This window comes from Hyaena hyaena, unplaced genomic scaffold (genome assembly GCF_003009895.1).
Source record: "Hyaena hyaena isolate Hyena2069 unplaced genomic scaffold, ASM300989v1 scaffold_71, whole genome shotgun sequence".
Lineage (NCBI taxonomy): Eukaryota > Metazoa > Chordata > Mammalia > Carnivora > Hyaenidae > Hyaena > Hyaena hyaena.
Genome location: NW_024080704.1, coordinates 835,249 through 862,571, shown reverse-complemented (window position 1 = coordinate 862,571; position 27,323 = coordinate 835,249). Strand labels below are relative to the sequence as shown.

The following is a 27,323-nucleotide window of genomic DNA, read 5'->3' as shown; positions in this document are numbered from 1 at the left end:
GTTGAAGGTCCCCTTCAGTAATACAGCCTGGGTAATCAGGAGGTAGAGGGTGACCGTGGATTCTATGTCTGCAACTCTTGGATCATCTATATACTAGGAATCTGATAGTATATAAAGAAATAAACATGTTTAGAAGTGAAGATCTGAGAATCACTAACCCTTGTAGATTCCATGTCCTACCACGTAGACAGGTTGTACCATCTACTTTGGGGGATCTTCATCTCCTGCCCTTCTGGGGGCATGCATGCATTATGTCGACTTTGTGGGTCATACATACTTGTCTCCTTTGGCATGCCTTGATTTATGAATTGAAAGATTTGTGACTTTACCCACCTACTCCACTTAGAGATCAGGTTCTTGACAAAACCCCATTCTGATTCTGTACTTACTACTTCATTGGGTTGTGTTCCCCTCAGGTATGTTGAGTCTAAAAAGGACAGAGTCACGGTAGTCTTCAGCACAGTGTTTAAGGATGACGACGACGTGGTCATTGGAAAAGTGTTCATGCAGGTATGGAGGGACATCTTTTGGGAGAGGGACACCGCAGTGTGGTGGTTCATGCTGGCACCAGAGCACACCATAAGTCTAGATAAGGAGAGTTGGCGGCTCTGCTGATGCCAGAACTTGTTGGAGATTTAATTAAACCGCTCCCACCCAGCTCACTGCATGTAGTTGTTCCTTAGTGGCTTTAGTCTTTTGCAGGACTAGACTGAAAGAGTGAATGGAGTACTAAACATACTAACGATATGACTGAGTTGTAAGCACCCTTGCTGCCACTGAGTCTTTGATTTAAAGCTTGGTCGTGTTTCCTACCGTCTTGTGAAGTTTCCTGAGGTTTCTGGCAAGTTCTGCCCGTGGCTTGGTTCAGTCCTAACGTCTTTTCAGAACGGAGTCCCTAGAAAATTCCCAAGTAGTAGATAGTACATTAATAAGGTCGAATCCTTGAGTGGACCGTGAGGCACATTGACCCACGTTTGCCTGAGGTCACCGTCAGGCGCCTCCCTCAGAAGCAGCTCACCTGCCAAGGAGGCTAATGGGGCTCCGCGGGGCGTTGTGTAATCAGATTTATGGTACAGTTGGACTCCGGGCTGATACAGTACCCCATTGTGGCTTTGTCATGCTGTCTGCTAACCAGCTGCTGACTCTAGGACAGGGGAGCTTGTTGGCGGAGTGGCAGCTAGGCTGGTCTCTTCTGGGATGGCTTAGCGTCCAAAATCTAGCTCAGTGGTTGCATTTCCAAACACCTTTGGTGCATTCTTCCCGTCCCTTGGCAGGGTGAGGAGATTCAAGAGTTCTGGACAGAAAATCTTTTTTGCTACATAGAGTTGAAAGATAGTTTTGTTTAATATAATAAGGATGTTCTATGTGTAGCCTCTCTAAAGTGACTAGGGAAATATTCAAAAGTGATATCCTGAATTTGATGCCTCTCTCGTGGCTTTTTGTGTTTAGTCTAATTAATCAGAAATGCTAATTTTAGAGTCCCTAAGCAGAAAAATTGGGATATTGACTCTTTGAGCATTTGAGAGTACTAAACTTTATGAGTGAGTGAGTGAGTGAGTGAAGAGTGTGTGTGTGTGTGTGTGTGTGTGTGTGTGTGTGTGTGTGTGTATGTATGTGTGTGTACAGCTATATACACCTCTATCGTGGGTCCTAAATGTAAGCTTCCAGACAGGCATTTCATGTGTTTTTATGCAGAATTGACAGGGGAATTAAATGCAGTAGCTTAGAAACTGGGCTGAATCCAGACTGACTAATTTTAAAAGCTATGAAGTATATATTTAGGTTTAGCTAGTTTTTTACCAGTCTTGTTCCATTTTATTCCTGGCGACATCTTAACTTATTTTTATGCTTTAAACAGATCTTCTCTTGGAGAGCTTACAGGAGATTTGTTCCTTAGGAAGATTTTGTATATTTTTTGCACATGAATTTAAACTCCTCCCTCAAAGTACATGTGATAGGGGCACTGGTCTAAAAGGGAAAAGAAAGTCTCTGCATTTTTACACTGACAGTTATCTCCGGTTAGTGACTGCACTGGCACCACGCAGACCCATCTGGTGTCCAGGAATGTGAGAAGGCTGTGCTCAGGAAGCCATCTGCCTTGCCTCCCTCTCCAAAGTCAAAGGCTGGACAATTTATTTGAATTGACCTTTAGAATCCAGGGCTTATTTTGCTGGATTTTACCCCAGAATAAATCATCGGAGAATTTTCCTGGGCCTGGTTATTTTAAATTTCGAGGAGAATGGAGAATAGCAGGTGCCTAGCACAGAATGCCGTGACTCAGAGACACTATTTAAAGTTCCCCCTGGTCACTGACCTGCTCGCTATGCACGTTTGTGGGTTTCTGGATCCTGGTATGGACCTCTAGCTGAGCCACGATTCCTGCTTTTGTCATTCAGCAGACTCTGAGGGATGCTTACTGCCCTTCAGAGAAAGGCAGGATTTCTGGGAGAGGCATACTCACAGGAATATTCTAGTATTTGCCCTTGGTGCATTATCTCTGTGAACATGCGAGCTGAGCACCAGATTCTGGTATCATTTCACTGCTTATTCCATAAAAAGCATTAAGAACGGTCCAGTTTTGGAGAGAAGAGTATGGTGAACTAGAATATTTTTCATATTTTTACATCTTAACATCAGCCCAGTAATGAAGAAAAGTTAAGTGGAAACCACTGGTTTCTCTGTGTTCAGGGACAAGACCTAAGCAATCTTCCTCTTAAGCAGTCATGAAGATACTGTGTTGAGGACCCTTTCTACCTGGATACCTGTGTGCTTATAGCTGTAGGATATTTTCCTGAACTGGGAGCACTGGGTCAAAGTCAGTAATTCCCTCCCACCCATAGTGCGTGAGAGCGCCTGTTTTCCCAAGAGCATGTTGTCAGACTTCCGGATTTCTACCAATCTAATAGGTTAAAAATGGTATCTACATTCTTTTGTGAACGAGGTCCAGTATCTTCTCTTCTGTTGAAAACTGTTTTTCTTTTCCTTTGAGGTGTCTCTGTGTCCTTACCCATTTTTCTGTTGGGTTATTGATCTCTGTTTCTTTATGTACTAGAGAGGTTAGCCTTTTATCTATGGTAGGAGTTGTAAATATTTTTTCCAGTTTGTCATTAGAGTGTATGGGTTTTCTCCTCCCTCATACAGAAGTTTATTTTCACATAGTTGAGTGTCTTCTGTGGCTTTTAGAGTTTGAGTCATTCTTAGAAGCACCCTCCCTACTCCAAGATTGTAAAGAAATTTGCCTGTATTATTTTCCTCGTATTTTTACAGTTTCATATTTTACACATGATCTTTTGATTATCTGTTTGGAGTTTCTCCTGGCATATGGTATGAAAGATGGGTCCATCTTTTTTTCTAAATGGCCACCCAGTGGTCTTAACAGTTATTTAAAGGCCTATGTTTACACTACGGATTTAAGATGCTGCTTTTATCACTTATAGGACTCGATTTCTCTATGTATTTGGACTTACTCTGAAGTTGCTATGATAAATCCTGCTTTGATGGAAGAGAGAAATGGTATTGTGATACTCAAAAGACATCCTAGTTGGAGGAGGAAAAAGAGGCATCATTGCTGACCTGTACATAACCAGGACCCTAATGAAAAAGAAAGGGGCCTCTGGCGGGTTCAGTTAGTTAAGCATCTGACTCTTGATTGCAGCTCAGGTCATGATCTCATGGTGGTCAGGCTCTGCACTGACAGTACAGAGCCTGCTTGGGATTTTCTTTCTCTCTCTCTCTCTCTCTCTCTCTCTCTCTCTCTCTCTGTGTGTGTGTGTGTGTGTGTCTCAAAATAAACATTTAAAAAAGAAAAGAACAGTTTGGGTGGGTTGGTTGATTGTTTCTTAGGCATTATTTAGGAGAGAACACAGAGTAGCAACAAAGACATGAAGTTGGCTCAAGGGTAGTCCCCACATGGGAGTATCGTTACCCAGATCTTGAATGTATTGCTTTCCATCTACAGAACTAATGAAATGCTAGTAAGTCACCGCAGGTTTACACACACACGCTGTTGGGTTATAAATGTCACAGGTACCGTGAATTGGGACCTTCACGAAGCTTACTAAACACAAGAAAATGCCAGCAATTATTATCTGTTCTGTTTTCTCCCCTGGAGCTAAAGAGTAAAAATAATAGAAGTTTGAAAACCTCCCAAACCCTTTGCAGAATGAAAAGTGTTCTCTAGAGAAGGGTAACCTCAGAGCCTTTGCTTTAGGAATTTCCATGTGAATGATCTTGACTCCTTCCTTGCCTCTCCAAATATTTTTCCTTTGAGGAACAAAATTTACAAGCAAGTAACCTAACCTAGCTAAGTTAGATTGTTTTTCACCAAGCTTGAGAAACCAAGCAGTGCCAGCTCATGAGCCAGGCTGGTGGAACAGGCGAGATGCCACACTAGGCATTAGAACTCCGCAGGTGTTACCCTTCTTTTGCCATTAGTTTGCTCAGGGCTCGCTGTATTAGCCCTCATCTCTTCCTGTACAGTGTGGCGGCACTAAGTCAGCTCGGGTGGAAGTGCCGGCTTCCCAAGCCATGTGCCATCTGGCCTCTTTGAAGGAAGAGGAATGGATGCAGAGTAATAAAGGAAGATCTTGGCTTGTGGAGCTTACAGCCTGGTAGGGACATCAGATGCATTAGTGACTAGTAAAGTGTCAGAGTAGAGGCTTAGAGAGAAGACATAGGACCTCCTAACAAGAGAGCAGCCAGGTGCTCGTGTCTGTTAGAGATGGCATGTTAGAAGAGATCATATCTGAGCAGCAGAAGAGCATTGCAGACCAAACAGCCATATAAACATGCTTTCAGTTCTCCTGAAACTGAGGTTTTGCAGAGCCCTTGGTTCCATCCTCTGCTGTCACTCTGTGAATTTGGATCACCATGTTTTACTGGCAGTGCTGGAAAATCTGGTTCTGTTCTTTCAGATCTGGGTTGAGACAGGAATGCCTTGTGTCACTTCCTGTGTACACAGGAATGCATGCGTTAAAGAGCATGAGGTTTGGAGATTAAAACATAGGGGGAATGGCCTGGTTTTTACCTCCTCAATCATTTTCCTGTAGTCGTGTGATGAGGATGGGTCCGTTTTGTCAAGGGTAATGAGTCCTTACCCTGAGAGGTGCTGGGTGAGTCCATAGACCAGAGTGAACAGTCAGGCTTTCCATTCTCATGTCACACAGCCTCCTCCTCTCAGTGAACCCTGGAACAACTCAGCTGAACTCCATTGTCTTCTGTCCCCAAGAAGAGCTTACATTTAATCTGAAGTTCTGATTTGTGGATTCCAAACCGTAACAGTGTAATATCGACCTCCATGAAGTAGGACTTGTGCAAAGGCCCAGAGCCCTGAGAAAGCATGGTATTCCTGAAGCTGGAAGGAGTGGAGATGGGCATAAGGAGGGGTGAGAAATGGGTCAGCTCATAAGAGGCTTTCACACAGAGATGAAAGGAGTTAAGATTTCATCTGGAGTCTTAACCAAGCTAGAGCCTGGGTTCCACACACCCTGAAATTTTAAAGACTTCCTGAAAAATAAAAGCTCTTCACATTAAACCAAAAGAAACTAATACGCAGTAGTCCTTAATCTAAAATGTAATCTGGTTCTCTCATGCTTGCAATTCGTTGTCTGTTTAGTCTCAGATACGCTTTTATTGCCTGTGTTGTTCCAGAACAAGAGAAAGGGAGTGGGATTAAGAATGCTCTCATCACGTTTTGAAGATCCGACTTGTTAAATACTCTGTGATCTCTCCTTTCTGAGTCCCAGTCACATTGATGGCAGCCAGCACTTGTAATATTTCTTATTAGGTGTTTATTTTTATATATCTGCCAATCCACAGTGCTAAAAGGTCACACCCCATGGGGCCCATTTCGTCATATAAGTTGCCATTCATCTTACACCAGATTCTCTTCTGGTTGCTTTGTGCTTCTTCCCGGCAGGAGTTCAAAGAAGGACGCAGAGCCAGCCACACAGCCCCACAAGTCCTCTTTAGCCACAGGGAACCGCCTCTGGAGCTGAAAGACACCGATGCTGCCGTGGGCGACAACATTGGCTATATTACCTTTGGTGAGCGGGGCGGCATCGCTGAGGTTGGGAGCCTTTGATGCAGACACGCTGCGGGATGCCGAGACCCAGACAGACCTTTGTTAAAACGTGAAAGGGGCAAGAGCAGGCATGCCAGGTCGATCTTGGCCATCACTGTGACCCCGGGAGGGTGTACCATAGTCCTTTTCTTCCTGTTGGTGTCAAGTGTTACGAGTTGGGACCACATAAGCATTGCTGAGCAGCTGGCTGGGAGTTCTCTGTCGTTTGGCAGTTCTTGGTTTTTTTTACTTACTAAGCCAGAACTGCAGCCATGATTCACTTACTCCACTGAAGAAATTTAAATCTTCCCTTCTTATAGTTGCTCCAGACCAGTGAGCTGGCTCGTTACTATAGCTAGCGGTGTGGAGTAACCGCTCACTCACTGCACCTGATGCCACTAAAATGTTGCCTTTTGTGAAATGTAAGTTCCCTCAGTACTGAAGGTGGACCTGTTTATTGGTGAAGAGCCCACTTATTTACCTTATTTCGTTAAAACTGAGCTATGCTTTTTTTCATGTTACTGTCTTTGAGGTTGGGGTGCAGCTTGCAGATCGTGCACGCCACCGTGTCACTGGCAGCCTTATAAACCGGCGGTCACCTTACAGTCATTGGCATCTTAGATTCTGTGCCCTGTAGTGTCACTGTCTCTTGTTCTGCTATTTGTTTCTTTTCAGGGTAAATTGACACAGAGGGCCTACCTTTTCTGATGAGGCACTCCTTTGGCATTTTAGCAAAACCTCATACTTGGAGGATTTTACTGCTGCCGAGACCACGGAGTAGAGTAGGTGCAGGAGATGGAGAGGATTCCCAGAAGCCAAAGGGAAGGGTGCAGAGGGCGAGGCTTTAGCTCATGGTGCCGAGGGAGGAGCTTTTCTCATCCCCTAGCAGAGCAGCTCCTACTCCCTGTCCGCATCCAGCGGGGTGAGGCCCTTAGAGTTCCGTGTCTAGTTTTCAAAAGACCACAGAATCTTCTCTGGAAACAAGTTCCTCTGAAGGCTCACTGTGCTGCGGCACCGGGGACGTAGGACAGCCAGGGTCTGTTTCCTAACCATGATCGCTGCAGTGAAGTGTTTTCCCTAAAGTACTCCGGATTGCCCGTTGTATCACCTTCTAAAGAGGCTGCCGCGCTGCAGAGGCAAGAGCGAGTGGTGTGCAGCCAATGGGGACAGATTTCAGAATGCCCGGCTGCAGGATGGGATCCAGACCTAGAATGATGCCCGGGTCCAAGCCCTTTCCCCGGGAAGGCCTGGTTTTCTCCCTTGGTCTCTTCCATTTTTCTTGACGTCTGACATTTGCACTCACTGGTCCCTGCCCTGGTGCTGGTATTTATGTGTCCCTCACCTAAAGGAGGACCGAGGTGCATTGCCCTCAGGCAGGGAGAGGTTGGAGCCAGCTGTAGGCTCTGATCTTGTGTCTCTCAGGCCTCACTGTGACACCCAGCCACCTTGTCTGTGCCCCCTCCCCCCCACCACAGTGCTGTTCCCTCGCCACACCAATGCCAGTGCTCGAGACAACACCATCAACCTGATCCACACGTTCCGGGACTACCTGCACTACCACATCAAGTGCTCAAAGGTGAGAAGGGGCCGCGGCACCTCAGCTCCTCTGCACCGGTTTGTTCTCTCTGCCCGTTAAGAACATAAAGTGCCATTTCTGAGTGGGGTATGCCCGCTGGCTCAGTCGGTAGAGCATGTGACTCTTGATCTTGAGGTCGTGAGTTCGAGCACCATGTTTGGTGTAGAGTTTACTTTAAAAAAAAAGAAATGTCATTCCTGGAGTCCAGCCTGTTGCTGTGATCTCTGATGGTCCTAGGGATTTTAAGATATGGCCTTTCTTCCGTCTCTCTCCTCCACTCTTCCCCATAGTAGAGAGGGATCTGTGTCTCCAGAAAGGGTTGCTCCTCTTGCATGACCTTATATCGCTCTCAAGGAATATATTCCCAGACCTTTTCTACTGAAAGCAGAGCTGTCTTTCTAGAACATGACTGCTTCAGTATCCATTGTGTTTGTTCCCAGGCCTATATTCACACACGTATGCGGGCAAAAACATCCGACTTCCTCAAGGTGCTGAACCGTGCACGCCCAGATGCCGAGAAAAAAGAAATGAAAACAATCACGTGAGTAGGCAAGCCTCCCGGCAGGACCACCTTCCTCTCCTGATCTTCCCGAGAGGGAAATAGTAGGTTAGGGGCCTGGCACTCCGGGTGTCTGGGTGTGAGGCAGGCAGGAGTGGGGCCTGTAGCCACCTGACTGACTAAAGACAGGATGGACAGGTTTTCACTTCTCGGTGGGCCAGGCTGCGTTCCCATTTCCACAGCTTTGTGAGCCAGGAGAATGGCAGCTAGGGAGAACACAGGGGGACCTTTTTACTGAGATATGCTTATTTTCCTTGGGCAGTCTTGTCCTCTCAAGGTCTGCCTGGAGAGATTTGCTTAAGGACATCGGGTTGAGTGAATAGGCCTGGAGCGGGCCTCTAAGTGCTGTCATCCCCTTGTCCGCTTCTCAGCGGGAATTCTGCATGGAGACAAGTGGTCCTTCTCTGAGATGGAAATGCTGACTGGCATTCGGTGTGTGGCCCTGCGTGCAGGAGATCCCACGTGCCCCAGGGCCTAGCTAGAGACTGAGGCCTGTGGGCAAAATGTCAGGTCTTGGTTCCCCTTCTGCTGAAGCTTAGGCAATCCTGTTCCCAAGAGGAGATAAGGGGCTCATCTGCCAGCGTTTGTGCCCGTTGACCTCAAGTCCTGAGGTGAAGGACTTCAGTAGCTATAGTAGCTCTGCACCTTCCGCCCAGACTGGACTCTCTCAGGGGTGACCTTTGGCAGGTGTGGTGTGCACAGGACCCAAGTTCCCTCCCTTGCCAGACTAGTTTCTGCTGCCACTTGGCAGGGTGAGAGAGGTGCCTGACTCTTGGTACCTGAGCGGAAGGTTTGCAACCTCTGATGCATCAGGCGGTTAGAGAGGCAGTTTAAGCCACTCCTGACTTCCTTAGGCAAAGGCTTAGAGGCTGCCCATCTCATGAACTTGGTACCAGTGTCATGTAGTAGCTGTAGTAGCTCTGCACCTCCCGCCCAGACCCCCAGGAGGGGTGTGAACCCTGTAGTTGGACCCTCTGCTTCCAGAGCGGCGTCCAGATGCCACGGTGACACCATCACACCTTCTACTCTGAAGCTCAGTGGCAGGGCCTAACTAAAATGGGCAGAACTAACCCCGTGGGGCAGGCGTGTGTCGCTGTGCCTGCAGAATCTTGCCTTCCTCCTGGGTTTACCAGTTCCCCTGCCCTGCCCCCCTTGCTTTCCACGGGACTGCTCTTCTCACCGGGCACCACTTTGGTGGTTTCTAGTGTGAGGCAACTGACTCCATGCTGTTTTCAGGGCCAGTGGAGAGCCTGGCTGGGGGGTGAAGCGGCAGCTAGGCACGGCGGAGGGGAAGCTGGGCTCTGTCACTAGTCAGGCACGGGGCTGCCCGCCCCATCTTCGGCCCGGTAACTTCTTGTCTGTTCAGAAAAGCTCCCCAAGGCAGCCCCCGTCCAGTGTCTCCCTACAGGGCTTCTGCCCTCCGCTGCCCTGTGACCCCACCGGCAGGTGGCCTTGCAGTTGCTGCAGAGCAAGTGCAGCTGTCTCGGGCTGGGGTAGGGCAGCCCCAGGTTGACTGCAAGTCTCCTTCTTGGGACATGAGAAGAACAGCTTTGCCTTTTTCTGTGCCGTGATCTCTCTTTAGCAGAGATGGGCCTCAGAAAGGGGAAGGGGCGGCTAACAACCATGTCCAGGTTGAAAACCAGATCATGTTACTAAGGATGAGTAGAAGCCCGGACCCCCATACACGGCAGAGAAGGAGAGTTTGCATGGAACAGGATGGCAGGCCTGGCTCAAAAGCCAACGGTCCGCGTCCACACCCCACAGTGCTCTTTGCCAGAATCGAACACTCATGAGCGGCGCACGGCAGGGGGAGGCGGGGGCTGATAAAGTACGATTTCGTTTTGCGGTAAAACATTCAGGGCAGGAAAAATTTAGCCCCCATATCTTTGCCCCAGCTTTCCGTAGTTCTCAACCCTGGCTTCCAGGCTGCGTTAGCAAATAACTTCTGTCTTTGGGAACCAGCCTGTTCCCAAAGCTGGCCCCTTGGAGAAATACCAGGTGGAACAGACCAGAACACCAGGACTCAGGAGCCTAACGTCAGGCGAGTGTTTAATCCTGGGGCGTGGCCCCGCTTGGCAGCACAAAGGGCCTGTACTTGGAAATTTTGAGCATCCTGCTCCCATGGTGAAAAGTTTAACGAACTGCTGTCTGCGAGTCTCAAAAAGTATAAGCTGTGTAGGAGGAGCCTGAGCTCTCTACTAGGAAGAGGGTTGAGCCCAGCCTGAAGTTCAAGTTGGTCTAGGCCATCCAGAAATTGTGGGCAAGGGATCCTCCCATCTAACGTGGTCCATTTAATGTCCTTCTGGGCCTTGGCTCAGATGCTACGTGGGACCCCGAAGTATTCGGCAGGAAGAGCTGACGAAACTCTCCCAGCTGGGTCTTGTTCCAGGCCTAGAGGTCCTGCATCCTCTCCCGGGACGCCATCCCTAGTCCAGCAGTGCGGGGTGGCTGGAAAGGGGAGCCAGAAACCCACCTTCACACTTCTCTCTGCTTTTGAAGGGGGAAGACGTTTTCATCCCGCTGACTCTTGGGAACAGGAAGAGGCGGCAGCTGGCAACTGAACGCTGGAACACTTGCTACTGGATAATCGTAGCTTTTAACGTTGCACCTCTTCAGGTTCTTAAGGGATTCTCCGTTTTGGTTCCATTTTGTACACGTTTGGAAAATAATCTGCAGAAACGAGCTGTGCTTGCAAGGACTTCATAGTTCTCAAGAATTAAAAAAAAAAAAAAAAGAATTCCACTTGATCCACTTAATTCCTTTTCTTTATCTTCCCTTCTTCACTCTCCTTGCCTCCCCTGCTCCCCCACCCCGTTATCCATGCTGTTTCGCTTTGCAATATGTTACTGGTAATGAGTTGCAGGATAATGCAATCTTAACTTGTTTCCTCCTAAGTATTTGAGTTCAAAACTCCTGTATCTAAAGAAATACGGTTGGGGTCATTAATAAAGAAAATCTTTCTATCTTACATGAGAATTTGCTGGGTTTCTAGACTGAGTCCAAAAGAAAGGAGGAGAGAGGAGGATACACTTGGCACCGCCCTTCAGCCTGCAAACCCAATCTGGAAAACCTTACGTTCAGGGGTCCCGTGGCCCCTTAGAGGAGAGAGAAAATGGCAGCTGGCTAGTGAGCCCTTGGTTGGCATTTCTGAATAAATTTGAACCTGTTTTCTATAAAGCTTTGTTACTAAGTCTGTCTGACTGGCCAAGAAGCTTCTGGGACAGTGACAATTACATTAAATTGTTTCTGGTTTACTCTTTTATCATGAGTGATACACAGCATTCCCAGAATGTGTTCCGTGGCCTATGTTCTTCCACAGGACACGGATGGGTTAATTAAGGTGTGGACCTAATGCAGACTGATTAGCTACCATTTCTCTTTTCACACGACAGCCCGGAAGTCTGGCCCTCCACGAAATTCACTTCGGGCGATGCTCACATAACAGTAGAGAGACTAGCAAAGTAGGCTGATCCCCAAAATAAAATCGGCTCAGAAAGCGTGCTTGGTAAAGAATCATCAGGAGAATTTTAGGACCTGAAATGGGCGACAGGCCATCCAAATGGTTTTTAGCTTCTCGCTTTCCCTTCTAACTTGTCTCTACCTAGTGCAGTATGTTTCAAACTGATTTGGGATCATTAATGAATTATGAGCTCTCCTGACACTTCCGTTTCCTAAACGGTTTTGAGATCATTGTAGGTTCATAGGCAGTTAAAAGAAGTAATACAGAAATGCTGCGTACGCTTCACACAGCTCCCCCTACTGGCAACATCTCGTAGAACTGTCGCACGGTGTCCCCACGAGAACCAGGTCATAGACAGTCCTGGCCTTTCTCATGCACATGTGTGTATGTGTGTGCCTTGTGTATTTCTGTGTGGGTCTCTCACGTGTGTAACTTCATCACTAGCGTTTTTAATGGGATAGTATGGATCAGAGTGTGTGACATTTCTTAAGGGTAAGTACTGATTTTGGAATGTGTTTTAGTTACATACACTAAAAATGTCCTCTTAACTGTGGGTCAGTCAAGAAATCTGAAAGCCACAGGTCACTCAGTCATCTGGACATCACTGAAATGGGCTCTTAAGCTCAGGACGTAGCTAAGTGCCCATCCCACCAAACGTGTGCGCTGTGGCATGCTGGCCCTGGTGGGCGGAAAACCCGCCGACTGCTGCATCAGCCTTCTTACCGGGAGCTGGTACTTAGTTGCCATTTCAGTTCCCTTTGGTCTCACTGGAAGTTAAGACCTCAACAGTTACTAAGGCTAAAGACCCAAGCCTGGGTGTGCTCTGTGGGCAGTTTTGAGTTCAAGCAATGCTGCCCTGTTCTGGAGATCACTAAAAGCACCACAGTGTGGCTCTTAGGGAGCCATGGAGAAGCCGATTTAGCCCTAGCAGGAAGGACCAGGGTTTTTTCTGCCCATGGACCTGGCTTTGGGTTTCCTGAGGCCAAGATCCTGGCCAGGATTATCCACAGAGGCTCCCAGGGGCTTGTCCGCTCTTGTCTACAGGGAGTGACGTTTTGACAGTGGCTCCTGGAGGCCAGCCAGGGTCCAGGAAACCCCGCTGCCCTGTTGCCTCCATTCATCCAGTTAGTGAGGACCCGGAGCCCTCACGTAGCACGCCCACCCAGTCCCAGGCACCGAGGGTCAGCAAAGAGCTTCAAATATCGAAGAGGACGGAGTGAACGAGGAGGCCCAGGAGGATCCCCTGGCGGGATTTGGGCCCTCGATACGTACAGACTCTACGTGAGGAAAAGAATGAGGACCACGAAGAGGTCTCTCCAGCCTTGCAGCTGGAAGGAAGCCTCTGGAAACCTGCACCAGAGCTCTCGTGTGGGCCAAGGGGAGTCTGGAGCCCACGCCAGAGATTAATGGAGGAGCAGAGAAGGACTACATGGTCCAGTAAGGAAGAGATTGGGCTGAGCGGGGACAGAACCCAGGCTTCCCAGCTCCCGCCGCCTAAGATGTCCCCCTCATCCATCATCCCACATACAATGTTTAGACAAAGCAGCAAAGAAGAAACACAGACATCCTGGATCCCGTAGGGAGGAGGCCATGGCTGAGAACAGAAAGAAGTCTGTTTATTCCTGGCAATCCAGTATTCGAGGGGCCCCACGCCCACTTCTGTCCAGGCCCTGGGCTGAACTCTCCCAGAGCCTCTGACTTCTGCCCTAGCAGATAGCGTGGGTCTGAGGGCTGGCCGCTGCAAGCCAGCTCTGGCAGCCAGCTCCCTTGAGGATGGGTTTGAGGCTGGACGTTCTTGTCTCCCCACTTTTTGTCCCAACGGAAGTCCTGCCTCCCCATGTCCCCCCAGCCACTGTGCAGGGTTGGCAGAGCTAGACCCCTCGGCCCCCAGCCTTCAGCCCAGGTCTACCCCATCACCGCCACCTGCCGAGGGCACAGAAGTCCTCTGGCTTCGTCTACCTGTGCTCTTGAGCAGGGAAGTCTGTCCTATCTCATCTCCAGCCTTCTTGCTGCAGTTTCAACCTGCTCCCTCCCACTTCAGGCTTCAAGGGGGTGTAACTGGCTTCTCTCCAGTACCCCAGGGCCTCACTTGATACAAGTGAAAATTGGAGCCTCATGCCTCTTGGCTTCCTAGCCTTGCCCTTGCCCTTCCTCTCCTGTACTAGTTTCCTCCGTGTCTCTGTGGAGCAAAAGCACCATTCCCCTCTTGCTTTTCATGTGCTTTCTGCCTTTCTCTACAGAGTTCTTTCTTAGATGACACAGGTGGCTAGAGGGAAGGGGACATGCAAAGAAGGGCAGAAATCCATCCCAAAAATGTTCATAGTAGGGGCACCTGGGTGGCTCAGTTGGTTAAGCATCCAACTTCGGCTCAGGTCATGATCTCACAGCTTGTGAGTTCGAGCCCTGCGTCAGGCTCTGTGCTAACAGCTCAGAGCCTGGAGCCTGCTTCAGATTCTGTGTCCCTCTCTTGCTCTGCCCCTCACCCACTCACACATTCTCTCTCTCTCAAGAATCAATAAAACATTTAAAAAAATGTTTTTTTAATGTTCATAGCAGCTGCCTTTTGTTGAGTGCTCGTGTGCCTTGTGCTCAGTCTTCATCACACATTATCTCAGTCTCACAATAGGTGAGCACAATGTATTCTACAGGTGAGGAAACTAAGGCAAGAGAGCTTTAGTAACTTGCCCAAATTGACACAGATTAAGAAAAAAATAGGATCCCAGCCAGGATTCTGAGATTCAAACCCAGGCTTTCTGATATCACACTACTTAATCATCATGGAGGAAGGAAGTGAATCATTTGTTGAGACCCCCCACTCTCGCCCCACATTGTCAGGCACTGCGATATATGCAGCTACTACACGTGTTACTTCTTCATGTTACTCCTCACTATAGCCCAGAGAGGTGATATTTCTTGTTCCCATTTTACAGATAGCACAGGGGTAGCTTGCCCAGTGTCACATCTGCAGAGACATTTTTACCTCATAGCCCAGAACTTGACTCAAAGTAGTTGAGAAAAGTATAGACTGATCCCAGGTTCTAGAAGGCAAGGTTGGCTCTGTAAGTGGAAAGGGCCATCAGGTGATCAGATGAGAGCAGCAAAGGTTCCAAACACCCCCTGCCACTGCTGTCATCAGGCATAGAGCTGGAGGTGCTGACAGCCGGCTGGCCATTCCAGGGGGTTAAAGATGTAAATGTATTGGGGCGCCTGGGAGGCTCAGTCGGTTAAGCGTCCAACTTTGGTTCAGGTCATGATCTCAAAGTTTGTGAGTCCGAACCCCGTGTTGGGTTCTGTGCCTGCTTGCCTGCTTCGGATTCTGGGTCTTTCTCTCTCTCTGCCCCTCCCCCACCCACACTCTCTCTGTCTCAACAATAAATAAACATTTAAAAAATAAAATAAAAATGTAAATGTGATTATCTGGTACAGGAAGTGGCGAGGGACAGACAAAGCCATTTTTATTCATTAACTGGGATGCATTTCTCAGATTAGCTGGGCTAGCGGGTGACGGCTCCAAGTTGGAGGTAGAGGTAGAGGACGGCTGGTGGCTGGGGAGGGGGCACGCTGGCACAGGATAGGGAGAGGGCACTGGACTCGGAGGGGAAGGCCTCCCAGTCACTGCAGCCCTGGGTGTGCCGGGTCCCACCCCCAGAGGCGGGGCCAGGCTGAGCCCCACCAGCCCCAGCTCCATCCCTCCAGAGCGCAGGCAGGGGCAGAGCCTGGGCAGCAGAGAGCCTGGGGCCCTGCCGTCCCTGGGGTGTGGAGGCACCATGCCCTCACTGGCAGCGACAGCAGACAGCGACAGAAGTCCTGCAGGCCTGCCTGCAGAAGCTCCCTGACACTCTGAGGAAAGCCCAGCCTGGGCTGGCAACACCTGTCCCCAACAGCCATGTGAGTAGCTCCTCCCCGCCCCCTGCCCCCACCCAGCACCCAGCCTCCCCTGGACTCCTCAGCCCGATCCTAAGAGGCCTTTGCGCTTGGTCCAAGCCACCAGAGCCTCCAGGGGGTGCAGATCACGGAGCCAGCACTCTGCTGGGAAGGTGGCCCCGGGGCTGTCCCTGCCTTTCTTGCTGCACTGGTGGAGGAGGGGGTGGGGACTCACTCCAGGGGAGCTTTTGGGAGCTCCAGTCCAGGACTCCAGAGTCCAGGTTCAAGTACCGGACCCTGAGGGCTCGTGGGGTTTCACAGAGTTGGTGGCGCAGGACAAAGGAAAGGAACAGAAACCAAAGAGCCTGCTAGAGAGGGAAGGATGTCCTGGGTAGAGGATACGGGTAGGGGTGTGGGGGGGGCGGGGGGTTGAGGAAGAGGAAACAGGCTGAGGGGAGGGGAGGGGAAAGGAGCAGGGGCCTGGTGGGGCCAGGCGGGCTTAGGGGCCCTGGGAAGAGAAGGAACATCTCCTGAGCTCAGGGTGGAGGCGGTGCAGTCCGTTCCTACGACCTGGGGATGGGGGCAGCTAGGAATCCTCTCCTTGTTGACTTGATCCTAGCAACAGCAGCTGCACCTAGGTTGACAGTAGCAGGAGCTCCCCCAGGGCCAGGACCCTGCTTCCTCCCCATCATGTGGCCCCAGGGGGCCAGGGTGTCAGAGCCACCCTCCCCCCGCCCCAGAGAGCACAGAGCCAGGAAAGGGAAGGTCAGGGACAGATCAGAGTCACAGAGTGGCCAGGCCCTGCCCGGCGGCCCCTCTGGCCCCTCCTCTGGGCTCCGCTTAACTTCAGGAGGCGCAGGGAGTGTCCTTGCTGCTGGCATCTTCCTTCTCCCTCCTCTCCTCCTCCAGTTCCAGGAAGGGCCCTGTTGCTAGTGTGGTGCGATGAGTCAAGTTTATGGGCTGGAAGTCCTAGCCAGAGGCTGCTCACTGAGCTGTAAAGATGGCCCGGGCCGGGCCGGGGGGGGGGGGGGGGGGGGGGGGGGGGGGGGAGGGACCCCGCTTGCTGCTGCCACCCATGGCCCTGGCCTTTCACTGACTCAAGTGTTCAGGGAGCCCTGCCTTTGCCTCCACCTCACTCCTGCCCTCACCCCACAATCCTCAGCAACCCAACCTCTCCTCTTAATCTGGTGCCAACCAGGCTATGGGCATCTTAGCACCCCCTCTCCTTCATCTTAGCACCGCCCCCAGCACTGACCCCAGCCCAGCCTGAAGGAGGCTCTCAACCGCTGGACAGCCAGAAGACCGCGACACCCCAGCCAGACCCTGTCCTCCCTGTTGACTGATCTAGAGGCCTTGCCTTGTGGATCCAAAGATAGACAAAACGCTCTGGGGCTTGGTGGCTCTGCTTTTCAGTCTAGCCGGAGGCATAAACACAGCTGCCCAGAGAGAGTCAGACAGAAAGTAGCAATGGCCAGCTTGGCAGGGTGGGGACTAGGAAACTGATCAGCTCCAGCTGGTTGCTACCAGTGCAGGACAGACTTGTTGCTGGATGTGACTTCTAAAAAAAAAATTTTTTTTAATGTTTATTTTTGAGAGAGACAGAGACAGAGCAGAGGGGCAAAGAGGGAGACAGAATCTGAAGCAGGCTCCAGGCTCTGAGCTGTCAGCACAGAGCCCGATAGGGGGCTCGAACTCAAGACCTGTGAGATCATGATCTGAGTTGAAGTCGGATGCCCAATGGACTGAGCCACCCAGGTGCCCCCTGGACGTGACTTTTTTTTTTTAATGTTTTATTATTTCTAAGAGAGAGAGCGTGAACAAGGGAGGGTCAGAGAGAAAGGGAGACACAGAATCCGAAGCAGGCTCCAGGCTCTGAACTGTCAGCACAGAGCCCAACACGGGCTCGAACTCACGAACCAGAAGATCATGACCTGAGCTGAAGTCGGACGCTTAACCGACTGAGCCACCCAGGCGCCCCTGGATGTGATTTTTTAAAGGAAGCCAGAAGTGTGAATTTTTATGTAGATTTTTAGTCGGCAATTAATTGGGGGAAAAAAATGTGTATCAGCAAACGAGATAAGGCCAGCAGTCCGTTGGTGTGCTACCTCCGGTTGCATGTGCCCCCTAATTCCAGCTGCCGTCTTCCATCCAGGCGTGCAGACGGCTGCTCCAGACCTCCCCTGTCCCCAGGCCCAAGATGACACCCAACAGCACCAGGGAGGTGCCCAGCCCCATTCCCGTGGGCGCCTTGGGGCTCTCCCTGGCCCTGGCGAGCCTCATCGTTGCTGCTAACCTGCTCCTGGCCGTGGGCATAGCCAGGGACCGGCACCTGCGCACCCCACCTGCCGGCTGCTTCTTCCTGAGCCTGCTGCTGGCCGGGCTGCTCACGGGGCTGGCGCTGCCCGCGCTGCCCGGCCTCTGGAGCCAGAGCCGCCGGGGCTACTGGTCCTGCCTCTTCCTCTACTTGGCGCCCAACTTCTCCTTCCTCTCTCTGCTCGCCAACCTCCTGCTGGTGCACGGCGAACGCTACATGGCGGTGCTGCGGCCCCTGCGGCCCCGCGGGAGCACGCGGCTGGCCCTGCTCCTCGCCTGGGCCGGCCCCCTGCTCTTTGCCAGCCTGCCTGCCCTGGGCTGGAACCACTGGGCCCCTGGCACCAACTGCAGCTCCCAGGCCGTCTTCCCAGCCCCCTACCTCTACCTTGAAGTCTACGGGCTCCTGCTGCCTGCCGTGGGGGCCGCCGCCCTGCTCTCCGCCCGCGTGCTGGCCGCCGCTCACCGCCAGCTGCAGGACATCCGCCGCCTGGAGCGGGCGGTGTGCCGCGGTGCACCCTCAGCCCTGGCCCGGGCCCTCACCTGGAGGCAGGCCAGGGCGCAGGCCGGGGCCACGTTGCTTTTCGGGCTGTGCTGGGGGCCCTACGTGGCCACCCTGTTCCTCTCGGTCCTGGCCTACGAGCAGCGTCCGCCGCTGGGGCCCAGGACTCTGCTGTCCCTCATCTCGCTGGGCAGCGCCAGTGCAGCGGCCGTGCCTGTGGCCATGGGGCTGGGTGACCAGCGCTACACAGCCCCCTGGAGGGCGGCCGCCCGGAGGTGGCTTCGGGTGCTGCGGGGAGGAGCCTCCCGGGGTGGCCCGGGCCCCGCCACTGCCTACCACGCCAGCAGCCAAAGCAGCGTGGACCTGGACTAAGGGCCTCCGCTCACTCCCACCAGACGCGGCCGTCCATCTCGGGCCACCAAGCCTATCTCCTCTGGTCCCCGTGTCTCTGGATCAGACACCCCGCCTTTATCTGACCCCACCCCGACGGAATAAAGCTCCTCTGGCCCAGTTTGCCGTTATCTCATTCCACATCTCAGAAAAGGAGGCAGGTGAGACGGCAGCAGAAAGAAAACTGAAGCCAGACATGCACTGACGGAGACTCCAACTCCCTCAGAATCAACCAGAGGTGAGGACGCGCCTCCGCCTGAGGGGGTAGGCTAAGATACCTTGAAACCCAGCAGATTCTACAGCGAGCCTCTCCCTGAGGGGCCCCTCACTGGCTTCTCATGTCCAGACGCCACAAAATCCACACACACGCGGTCTCTGGGAAGTATATTTTATTTACATTTTTAAAATCTGTAACTAGTATTTCTTCCTCCTTTCCACCCCCAGAAACCTGGGAAGGGAAAGAACGGGGACCTCAGAGACCTACTCCCCACATCCAAACACACACCCCCGTGGCTCACACCAGCAAATCAAAGTGAAAGAGAAAGAGGCCTGACCCCCACCTCTGAGGGGTCCGCAGGTCTGGGTGAGGGTCGGGGGGGCCAAGGGGTGGGTCTCTTAAGAGAAGGGATGGGGGGCAAGTCAGTTTGAAGGGGTTGGAAAGTAGTCCGAGGCCCCCCCCTCTCCCCTCGTACCCTACCGCCTCTGCTGGTGGCGCTCCCCCTTCACCCCTCAACACCAGACACAGAGCAGAGGCTGCAGCTGTTAGCGGTCAGGTCTCTGGACACAAAATACTTTTGCTTTGTGGTCTCCTGATGTAGTCACCACCAGGGAAGCATCTCTGTGGACAGAAAGCACAGATAGATGGGACGGAACAACGCGGGGCCCGGGCCCGAGCCCACTCACTACCCAGGGGCCCCTGGCTGGCCTCCCCCAGGGCATCCTCAATCCGGGGCCGCTAGCGCCTGGCACAGGGCTGCCGGGCCTGCCTCAACTGAACATGCTTGGATCAGTCCCCAGTAAGGGGGTCAGAGAAGAGCCGCAGCATCGAGGGAGATGATCCCAGCCCTCAGCCCCAGAAATGAGATGTGAGGCCCCGGGTACGTCACCGTCCACCCAAGTGACAACTCCCTCAGGCTGCCCAGCGCCTCTGACTCACAAGCCACCGCCAGGCCTTGGCTCTCAGCTTCCCTCAGGAACCCCCTCCCACACCCCGAGGACCCTATAGCTCCCCCCACGTGCTATTCCCACCTTCCAAGTACTCAAGTACTAGCCATTTGCCCAAGTCACTTACTTGCTGAGGGCAAAGTCCAGGATCTCGGCCGTGTGGCCCCGGTAGTCAGTAAGCAAGCGGCCAGTCCGGGCGTCCCAGAGGCGCACGACGCCGTCCAGGCTGCAAGTGTAAACCACAGCGGTGCCAGCCTCCCACAGCAGCTGCACGATGCCCGACTACGCCAGGGGACGACAGAGACACAGAGACGCGGCGGGAGTCAGGGGCAGAAAGCTGAGAGGCGTGTGCCCCTGGACCCCTCATGGAGGAAGGGGGGCGGAGAGGGCCATAGGGAGCCACAGCCGTAGCTGCAGGCTGCCTGTACCTGGTGCTGACACTGGTGCCTAAGGGTCTGTGTAGACAAGTCATAGATGGCCAAGGTCCCATCCAGGTAGCCAACAGCTGCCAGAGGCATCCTAGGCAGGGAAGAGACCCGTGGAGGCTCATGGAGGGACCTAGACACACACACCCTCCACTCCTCCCTGGTTCCCTGGCCCAGGCGCCCCTTGCCAAGCCCCCTTCTCCCCCAGCTGCCCTGGTCTCTGGGCCGAGGCCTCTCTCTCACTCACACGCCGCAGAAGCCTAAGGATTCCACGGAATTGGACTCGCTCTCCTCCCCTTCTCCCACGCTGGGCTGCGAGGCCACGGTTTCAGGTCTGAAAACACCCACCACCTACAGGTCACAGGAGAGAAGCAGAGGATCAGAAGAGGGCTGACTGGAAGGGGGAGAGGCAACGGGAAAGGGGCCGAGAGAACAATCAGAGAGGAAGAGGAGGACACAGCGAGTAGGGGCTCCCCAGGCCAGGCTCCAGGGCACGCTCACCTTGCCAGTGGTGGCACTGACCAGCTTGGCCTGGCAGTCCACAGAGCCAGTGAGGATCAGGCTGCCATCCTGGTTGGTGGCGACGCAGGTCAGAGGGCCCTGATGACCCTCAGTCCCTAGGATGGAGACACAGCTAAGTCAGGCTTCGTCCCGGCCCCGGAGTGCTACCCCAGGTCTTCCGCATAGGGGCCCAGTTAACCCCCACCCCCCCGCCTTGGATACCTTCCATTTACTTATATATTTTAATGTTTATTCATTTTTGAAAGAGAGGGAGAGAAAGAGTACAAGTGGGGAAGGGGCAGAAAGAGAGGGAGACACAAGATCCAAAGCAGGCTCCAGGCTCTGAGCGGTCAGCACAGAGCCCGACGTGGGACTCAGACTCACAAACCATGAGACCATGACCTGAGCCAAAGTCGGATACTTAACCCACTGAGCCACCCAGGCGCCCCTTGGATACCTTTTAACACGTGGATTGGGCTTCCCTGCTTCAGGTCCCAGACCCTGATGGTGCCATCTTCATAGCCGACCACAGCTCTCTTCCCTAGGGGGCCACAGTCGCACAGATGGAGAGAGAAAGACAGCACCCTCAGGCACACCCAGCGAGGGAAGGGAGGAAAGAGGGAGACAAGAAAGTAAGGGAACAGACACCGCCCCAGGGACTAGTGGAGAAAACTGAGTTCAGGGTAGGAAAAGGGAAGCGGTCTACTCTGGGGCCTGGGTCCGTGCCCTGGACACCAGGCCCTGGACTCTGTAGGCCATGGCTTGGGAGGGGGCCCAGGAAGGCAAGTAAACCTGGATCTCACTTCTCTGCACCCAAGACTCACCATCAGGGAGGACTCGGCCACAGGTAGCTGGACAGTTGGGACCTTGGAAGGTCTTGCAGTCACCATTTGGGACCTTCCACATCCAGGTGTTGCCGTCAGCCGTGCCCGCCAGTAGCACAGGCGCCCGAGGGTGCCATTCCATCCACTGGGCAGAGAGGCAGAGTCAGCAGGGAGGCCCATCACCCCACCCCACCCAGGAGCCTGTCCTGTAAGCTCCACCCAAGGTCAGCAGGGGCTGTACAGGAAACAGACACGGACGCCCCTGCTCAAGGTACCCTGGCAGCACAGTGGCTTAGAGCTGGCTTGGTCTGGAAAGGCCAGACTGGACCCCTAAGTTCTCACTCTCTACTCAAGGTCCCACATAGCTGAATGCCACTCTGATGATCTCACCTCCAGATCTCCTGCTTCAAAGGACCAGACCTCCTCTTTGGTGTCTACCTGCCACACTTTCAAGAGGCCACTCATGTCCCCCGTGGCCACTAGGGTAGAGTCATGGCTGAAACCAGCACAAGTAACCGAGTCCTTATGGCCTGCAAGGGAAAGTAGGCAGAAAAGTGGAGTGAATCTCACCACCCCCCATAACAGGGGATCAAACTCACTGCCACTCCAGCAGTCAAAACCCCCAGGTCACCTCAGGGGGGACAGGGCTGGCCTCCCACTCAACCATGCCTGGCCCAGCCTATGTCCTTCCCGCTCTGTCCACTCCACACCTCTGCCCAAAATACCCGCTCCTCCCTTCTGCCTGACTATTCTCACACCAGGGCGCCTCAGTCAGTTGAGCGTCCGACGTTTGGTTTCAGCTCAGGTCACTGTCTCACAGCTTTGTGGGTTCAAGCTCCGTGTCTGACCGTGTGCAGCACAAACCCCCTGCTTAGGATTCTCCCTCCCTCTCCCAGTCCCTCCCCTGCTCACACGGCCTCTCTCTCAAAATAAATAAACTTCAAAGAATTTTTTAAATAAAACAGATGAATAAATAAATATTCCCATGCCAGTGCTACCTCCGCCCAGACCTTTCCCACACTCCTCTGGCCCACAGTGGCTCCCTCTCCTGTGCCCAAGACAGACAAACTTACTCTGCTTTGAGAGCCTCCGGACCAGTAAAGAGCTGGCACAAAACAGGGGTCCCTAAATGGCTGCTGGATGCACAAGCACTGCAGGCCAGCCCCCTAAGAACTCCCGGGAGCGCGACCTCCCCGGTGCACCTCACCTGCACACTCGAAGAGCAGCTCCCCATCGCTGAGCCTCCACACGAAAGCTTTGTCGTCTTCCCCCCCTGTCACTGCCAAGGTGTTGGTCTTGGGGTCCAGGCTCACGCAAAACACAGACGCTGTCCCAAGAGACATTCCGTAAGTGGACAGGGCTCCCACCTGAGGTTCTGTCCTTCGGGACCTGCAGGAAGCCCATCCCCTTCCGCCCAAAGCAGCACCTATTTCCTCCTGGGAAAAGAAGGGTGCACCCACGTGCTTCGAAGTTTCAAGCGTCAGGTCGCTGGAGAAATCCCGCCGCAGGCTTGCCAAGGCACAAGCCCTTTCGCAGGGCCACCCCCTCACCACGCCAGACTCGTGCACAGACAAGAGGAGTGTACGTGTGTGCAAGGCTTCCAGTTCTCAGCACGGGCTGGGGACAGCACCGTGTCACTTACCTTGTTAAGAGCTAACATTTGAAAGGATTCTATAAAATACGCTCAGAAAGGTACTATTATCCTTAATTTACAATAAGGTAATTTTCTGGAAAGAAACTAGAACCCAGAGAGATTAATAAAAGATCCTATGTCAGCAAGCAGCAACAGGAGGATGTGACCCCAGGGTTCTCTGCTGGCTCCAGGCGCCAAGCCCTTCCCCATTCCATCACAGTGTGAGCTCCAGGAGGTTTGTTTCCCCATCTCCACGTCCCTCCTAATGCTCCTACACAGCAGGTGTCTGACGTTCAAATGCCCACCTGGACGGAGTTTCCCACGGGTGTCCTCAGGGACCTACCTGAGTGCAAGGCAAAGGTGACTTCGCTATCATCTGGGCCCTCCATGCTGCCGACCACCCCTTCCTGGGGTTCTAGAACCCAGCCCTCCTCATTGCCCTCTTCCTCTTCTTCCTCTTCTTCAAAGTCCACATCTTCCATCTCTTGCGCCAGATCATCTGCTTTGGGGAGAGGGTTAAAAGATGGGGCTCGGGAGACAGGTAGGAAGTGGGCAGGGGAGACGTGTGGGCAGGCCGGAGGCTTGCGTGTAGCAAGAGGGTCGGCCGAGGTCAGAGATAGGGTGAAGCGGGGGCGAGAAGCAGCAGGGAGGAGGGGGCATCTGGGACGGAAGACAGGAGAGGTCTGAGGACCTGGGGTTGGCCAGAGACAGTGTGGGAAGGGAGGACCGAGGGGATGATGGGAAGGGGGTGTGTGAGGGGAAGGGCCAGAGGAGGCGTCAGGGGAACCCCCACCCCTGCCAGGCCTGAGAACTAAGTGTGGGGGTAGGGCGAGGGGGGAGAAGGGCAGAGGAGGTCGGTAGGAATGACCGGTAGGGAGGGGAGGGGAGAGGGGGGAAGCAGGGGTCAGGGGCCAGGGGTGAGCGCCTCCTGTCCCACGGCCTGAGGAGGGACAGTTCTCACCCGGGTCCGGCGGACCAGGATCCAGTTCTACCACCTCGATAATCTCCTCATCACCATGGAAGCTTAGGGTCTCCAGTGGAGGGGTGTCAGCGGCGGCCCCGCTCTCGGATTCGGACTCCATGCGGCGCAAGCGGCCGATCCACTTCTCTGGGCCCAAACGCCTCCCAGAGTCAGCTCTGCGCGACGACGCGGAACTCGAGCCCCTCCTCCCAGGAGGAAGTAGGCGTAGGCGACTCCCCGGCAGGAAGAGCGACAGCCACTAGGCCAATAGCGAAGGGGGCTAGCTGACCGACTCACCAATCACAGAGCAGAGTTGGGAGAAGGGGACGGGGCGTGGCGGGGAGAATCCAAACTCCGCCCGGCCTGACTCCGCCTCCAACAGGAGGGAAACAAGCGAGCGTGCGCGCCTCCGGGGTCTCCCGGGAAGAGTAGTTCTCCTGGGTCCCCTTGCGGGCTTCTGGGAGATGTAGTTTCTGGTCTGTAGGCAGGACGGAAGGAGCGGGGGAGGCCCCTTACGCAAACTACAATTCCCGGCGGGGAGCGCGGTGAAGGGGGGTGGGATCTGAACATGGCGGCGGTGGTAGCTGCTACGGCGCTGAAGGGCCGGGGGGCGAGAAATGCCCGCGTCCTCCGGGGTAAGGAGAGGGACCCCGGGGAGGGCAGGCCTGCAGGGGATCCCCTTTTTTATACATCCCGACCATCGGTAGCAGGAGGTCATGGCTGTCGACTCGTGCCCGCACCCCTCTGCAAGATCATAAAGAGTCTGGGGGCTAAAAGATGCTCCCTGGAGGTCACCCAATCTATCCCCCTGCCTTCAAGGTACACGACACCTCTAAGGTCATGCTGGAGAGGGAGCTGCGAGGAAGCCTTTTAGACTCCCGCGCTCCAGGTGTTTCACACTCACCGCAGTGCAGAGGAAAGAGCCCCGGGCTTCTGGAGACTTGGGTTCTAGCCCCGGATAATTAGCAGTTTGACCTTGGGCGAAGCAGTTCATCTCTCGGGGCTTCAGTTTCCTCTTCTATAAAATGAGGGGATGGAGTAGACTACCTTTAAGCTCCCAGTGCTAACATTCTGTAGTTTGAAAACCTTTTCTCGGATTTCCTTCATACGTCTTATGTGAGCCCCACTGCAGTCCTTCACATCCTGTCGTGCGAGCAGATGAAGAACAACGAAGCTCGCTCTCCTGGCACCAGGGTGATGAGCCCGCAGTGACGTGGAAGTGGCTTCCAAAGGTGCCACCTCGATGGCAGTTTTCCCATTTCCCTTTGGATTCTCCCTGGCACTTGTTACTCCAAACTGCAGTCACCCCTCTTCCTTCCCTCCCCCCCCCCCCCGGGGCTTTCTTTTCATCCTCTCGTACTGACCTTTCTTCCTTCCATCACAGGGATTCTCTCAGGAGCCACAGCTAACAAGGCCTCCCAGAACAGGACCCGGGGGCTGCAAAGCCACAGCTCCCCAGAGTGCAAGGAGGAGCCTGAGCCCCTATCCCCTGAGCTGGAATACATTCCCAGAAAGAGGGCCAAGAACCCCATGAAAGCTGTGGGACTTGCTTGGTGAGTTTCGGTTAACTCTTTGCCCACCAGTGGGGAGCAGCACAGGGAAGGGCGGGACCCAGAGACTTCTCTGAGTTTCAGGTGGTGAGTTGAATCCAAGGTTGTGGGGAAGGAATTGCTTGGTGTGAGGACTGGAATCTCAGAGGAATGGGGCAGGGGAGTTGGGAAAGTGTGTGGAATTGGAGAAACAGTGGGCTTTCTGTGTAGTAAGCTGAGCTACTCTGATGTGCATTTGGGCCCCTGGTCTCATTCTCTCTTTTGGGAGCTGGGGGTGAAAGCCAGTTGAGATCTTTCATGGAGATCGTGTGAGACTATATTAGCCGTGTAAGTAGCATCTACATGGTGTTCAATACGTCATTATTTGGGTCTGACTCTAGCCTTAATATGTGGTGTTGGTCAATATGAAAAGGAAAGAAGAGGGAAATTAACATTTTTTCCCACACCTCAGGTGTGCTAGTACTTTACAAGGTAATGTCTTAGTTTCTCTGAGACAAATATTACACTCCCTAAATACAAAAGAAAAAAAACACACACACACAAAAAGCATTACAAAAATTACATCCCGTCTCACAGGCGGGAACTACGGCTCAGAGATGGGATTCTCACCGGGTCTTGTGACTCCATGCCCTTTCCCCCCACACCAAAGTGCCTCCCAGGTAGCGGTTACTGAGATTAAGAGGGGGAGTTTGGGAAGGGGTGTGGGGCAGTTAAGGCAGAGGGAAACTTTGCCAACACTTGGAGGAAAGAGAATGGCCTGTCCGGAGAACCCTGCATAGTCAGTACAGCAGGATTGCACGGCTCATGTTGAGGACTGTCAGGCTATAGGGGAAAGGAATGGAAAGGTGGACAGAGACCCAGCCACGCTGGGCGTCTTGTGCTGTGCCTGGGAGTTGGGATTTGGCCCGGAAGTGACGGAGAGCTGTTACAGAGTTTTAGGCAGTGCAGCCGCAGGGTCTGATTTGTTTGGGGCCCTCCAGCAGCCCGTGCGGAGGCTGCCTAGACACAAGAGGTATTTGCAGTGTTCATGTGATCGATGAAGCTGGAATGAGATTTCCCCAAGCTCCACTGGCTCAGGCTTGGCCCTTCCCCAAACCCCATGCCCATCTCCCCACCCCTAGGGCCATCGGCTTCCCCTGTGGTATCCTCCTCTTCATCCTCACCAAGCGGGAAGTGGACAAGGACCGTTTGAAGCAGATGAAGGCTCGGCAGAACATGCGGGCATCCAACACGGGCGAGTATGAGAGCCAGAGGTTCAGGGCCTCCTCCCAACGTGCCCCATCTCCTGAAGCCGGGTCAGGGGTGCAAGCCTAAGCAACGTCGCAGCCCCCCCTAGACTCTATTAACTGGGGCCTCCAGACCAAGAAGTCTTTTGGGTTTGGCCGTGAGTCTGGTCCTCGCCTGTGAGGTCCACCAGAGGGCGCCCGACGCCCAGGCTGCTGCCAGCCCTTGCCCCACCCCTGCCAAGGAGCCAGCCAAAGGCAAATAAAGTTATTTAGTGTTTTGAGCCCAAAGGAACCAGGACTGGGCTTGTGAATCCCTT

General features: G+C 53.3%; 4 protein-coding genes across 8 annotated transcripts in view; 3 read left to right on the top strand and 1 right to left on the bottom strand.

Moving 5' to 3' along the window:
* ARPC2 (actin related protein 2/3 complex subunit 2) overlaps positions 1-11,164 on the top strand; it is a 29,000-nt gene extending 17,836 nt beyond the window's left edge. The window contains exons 7-11 of the mRNA XM_039233103.1: positions 417-510; positions 5,918-6,044; positions 7,537-7,637; positions 8,078-8,178; positions 10,696-11,164. Of these exons, the coding sequence (XP_039089034.1) occupies positions 417-510; positions 5,918-6,044; positions 7,537-7,637; positions 8,078-8,178; positions 10,696-10,720 (448 nt within the window). The 3' untranslated portion in view covers positions 10,721-11,164. The remainder of the gene's footprint in view (positions 1-416; positions 511-5,917; positions 6,045-7,536; positions 7,638-8,077; positions 8,179-10,695) is intronic.
* A 4,198-nt stretch (positions 11,165-15,362) lies between these two features.
* Positions 15,363-19,096, top strand: GPBAR1 (G protein-coupled bile acid receptor 1). Its single transcript, XM_039233130.1, has 2 exons — positions 15,363-15,544; positions 17,673-19,096. Exon 2 carries the CDS (start codon positions 17,718-17,720, stop codon positions 18,702-18,704), a length of 987 nt encoding a protein of 328 aa, XP_039089061.1. The 5' UTR covers positions 15,363-15,544; positions 17,673-17,717; the 3' UTR covers positions 18,705-19,096.
* On the bottom strand, positions 19,095-24,437 carry LOC120232425 (angio associated migratory cell protein). Of its 2 annotated transcripts, none has more exons than XM_039233134.1 (11): positions 24,231-24,437; positions 23,613-23,771; positions 22,844-22,963; positions 22,027-22,166; positions 21,637-21,781; positions 21,270-21,353; positions 20,813-20,928; positions 20,559-20,662; positions 20,315-20,405; positions 20,014-20,168; positions 19,095-19,560 (listed from the first exon to the last, which is right to left on the bottom strand). In XM_039233134.1, the coding sequence occupies exons 1-11, from the start codon at positions 24,349-24,351 to the stop codon at positions 19,485-19,487; spliced, it is 1,311 nt and encodes a 436-aa protein (XP_039089065.1). In that variant the 5' UTR covers positions 24,352-24,437; the 3' UTR covers positions 19,095-19,484. The 2 variants fall into 2 exon arrangements, with proteins under 2 accessions (XP_039089065.1, XP_039089066.1); XM_039233135.1 differs by having other exon boundaries at positions 23,613-23,768; positions 24,231-24,436.
* A 133-nt stretch (positions 24,438-24,570) lies between these two features.
* PNKD (PNKD metallo-beta-lactamase domain containing) overlaps positions 24,571-27,323 on the top strand; it is a 58,586-nt gene continuing 55,833 nt past the window's right edge. For 2 of the 4 annotated variants that reach the window (XR_005528568.1, XM_039233126.1), the window contains exons 1-2: positions 24,571-24,865; positions 25,615-25,783. Coding sequence is in view for 3 of the 4 variants with exons in the window: in XM_039233126.1 (XP_039089057.1) it covers positions 24,799-24,865; positions 25,615-25,783 (236 nt within the window). In the remaining variant the exon portion in view is untranslated. Of the gene's footprint in view, positions 24,866-25,307; positions 25,463-25,614; positions 25,784-26,901; positions 27,299-27,323 lie in introns of those variants that run through there. The other 2 variants (XM_039233129.1, XM_039233128.1) reach the window with 2 other exon arrangements.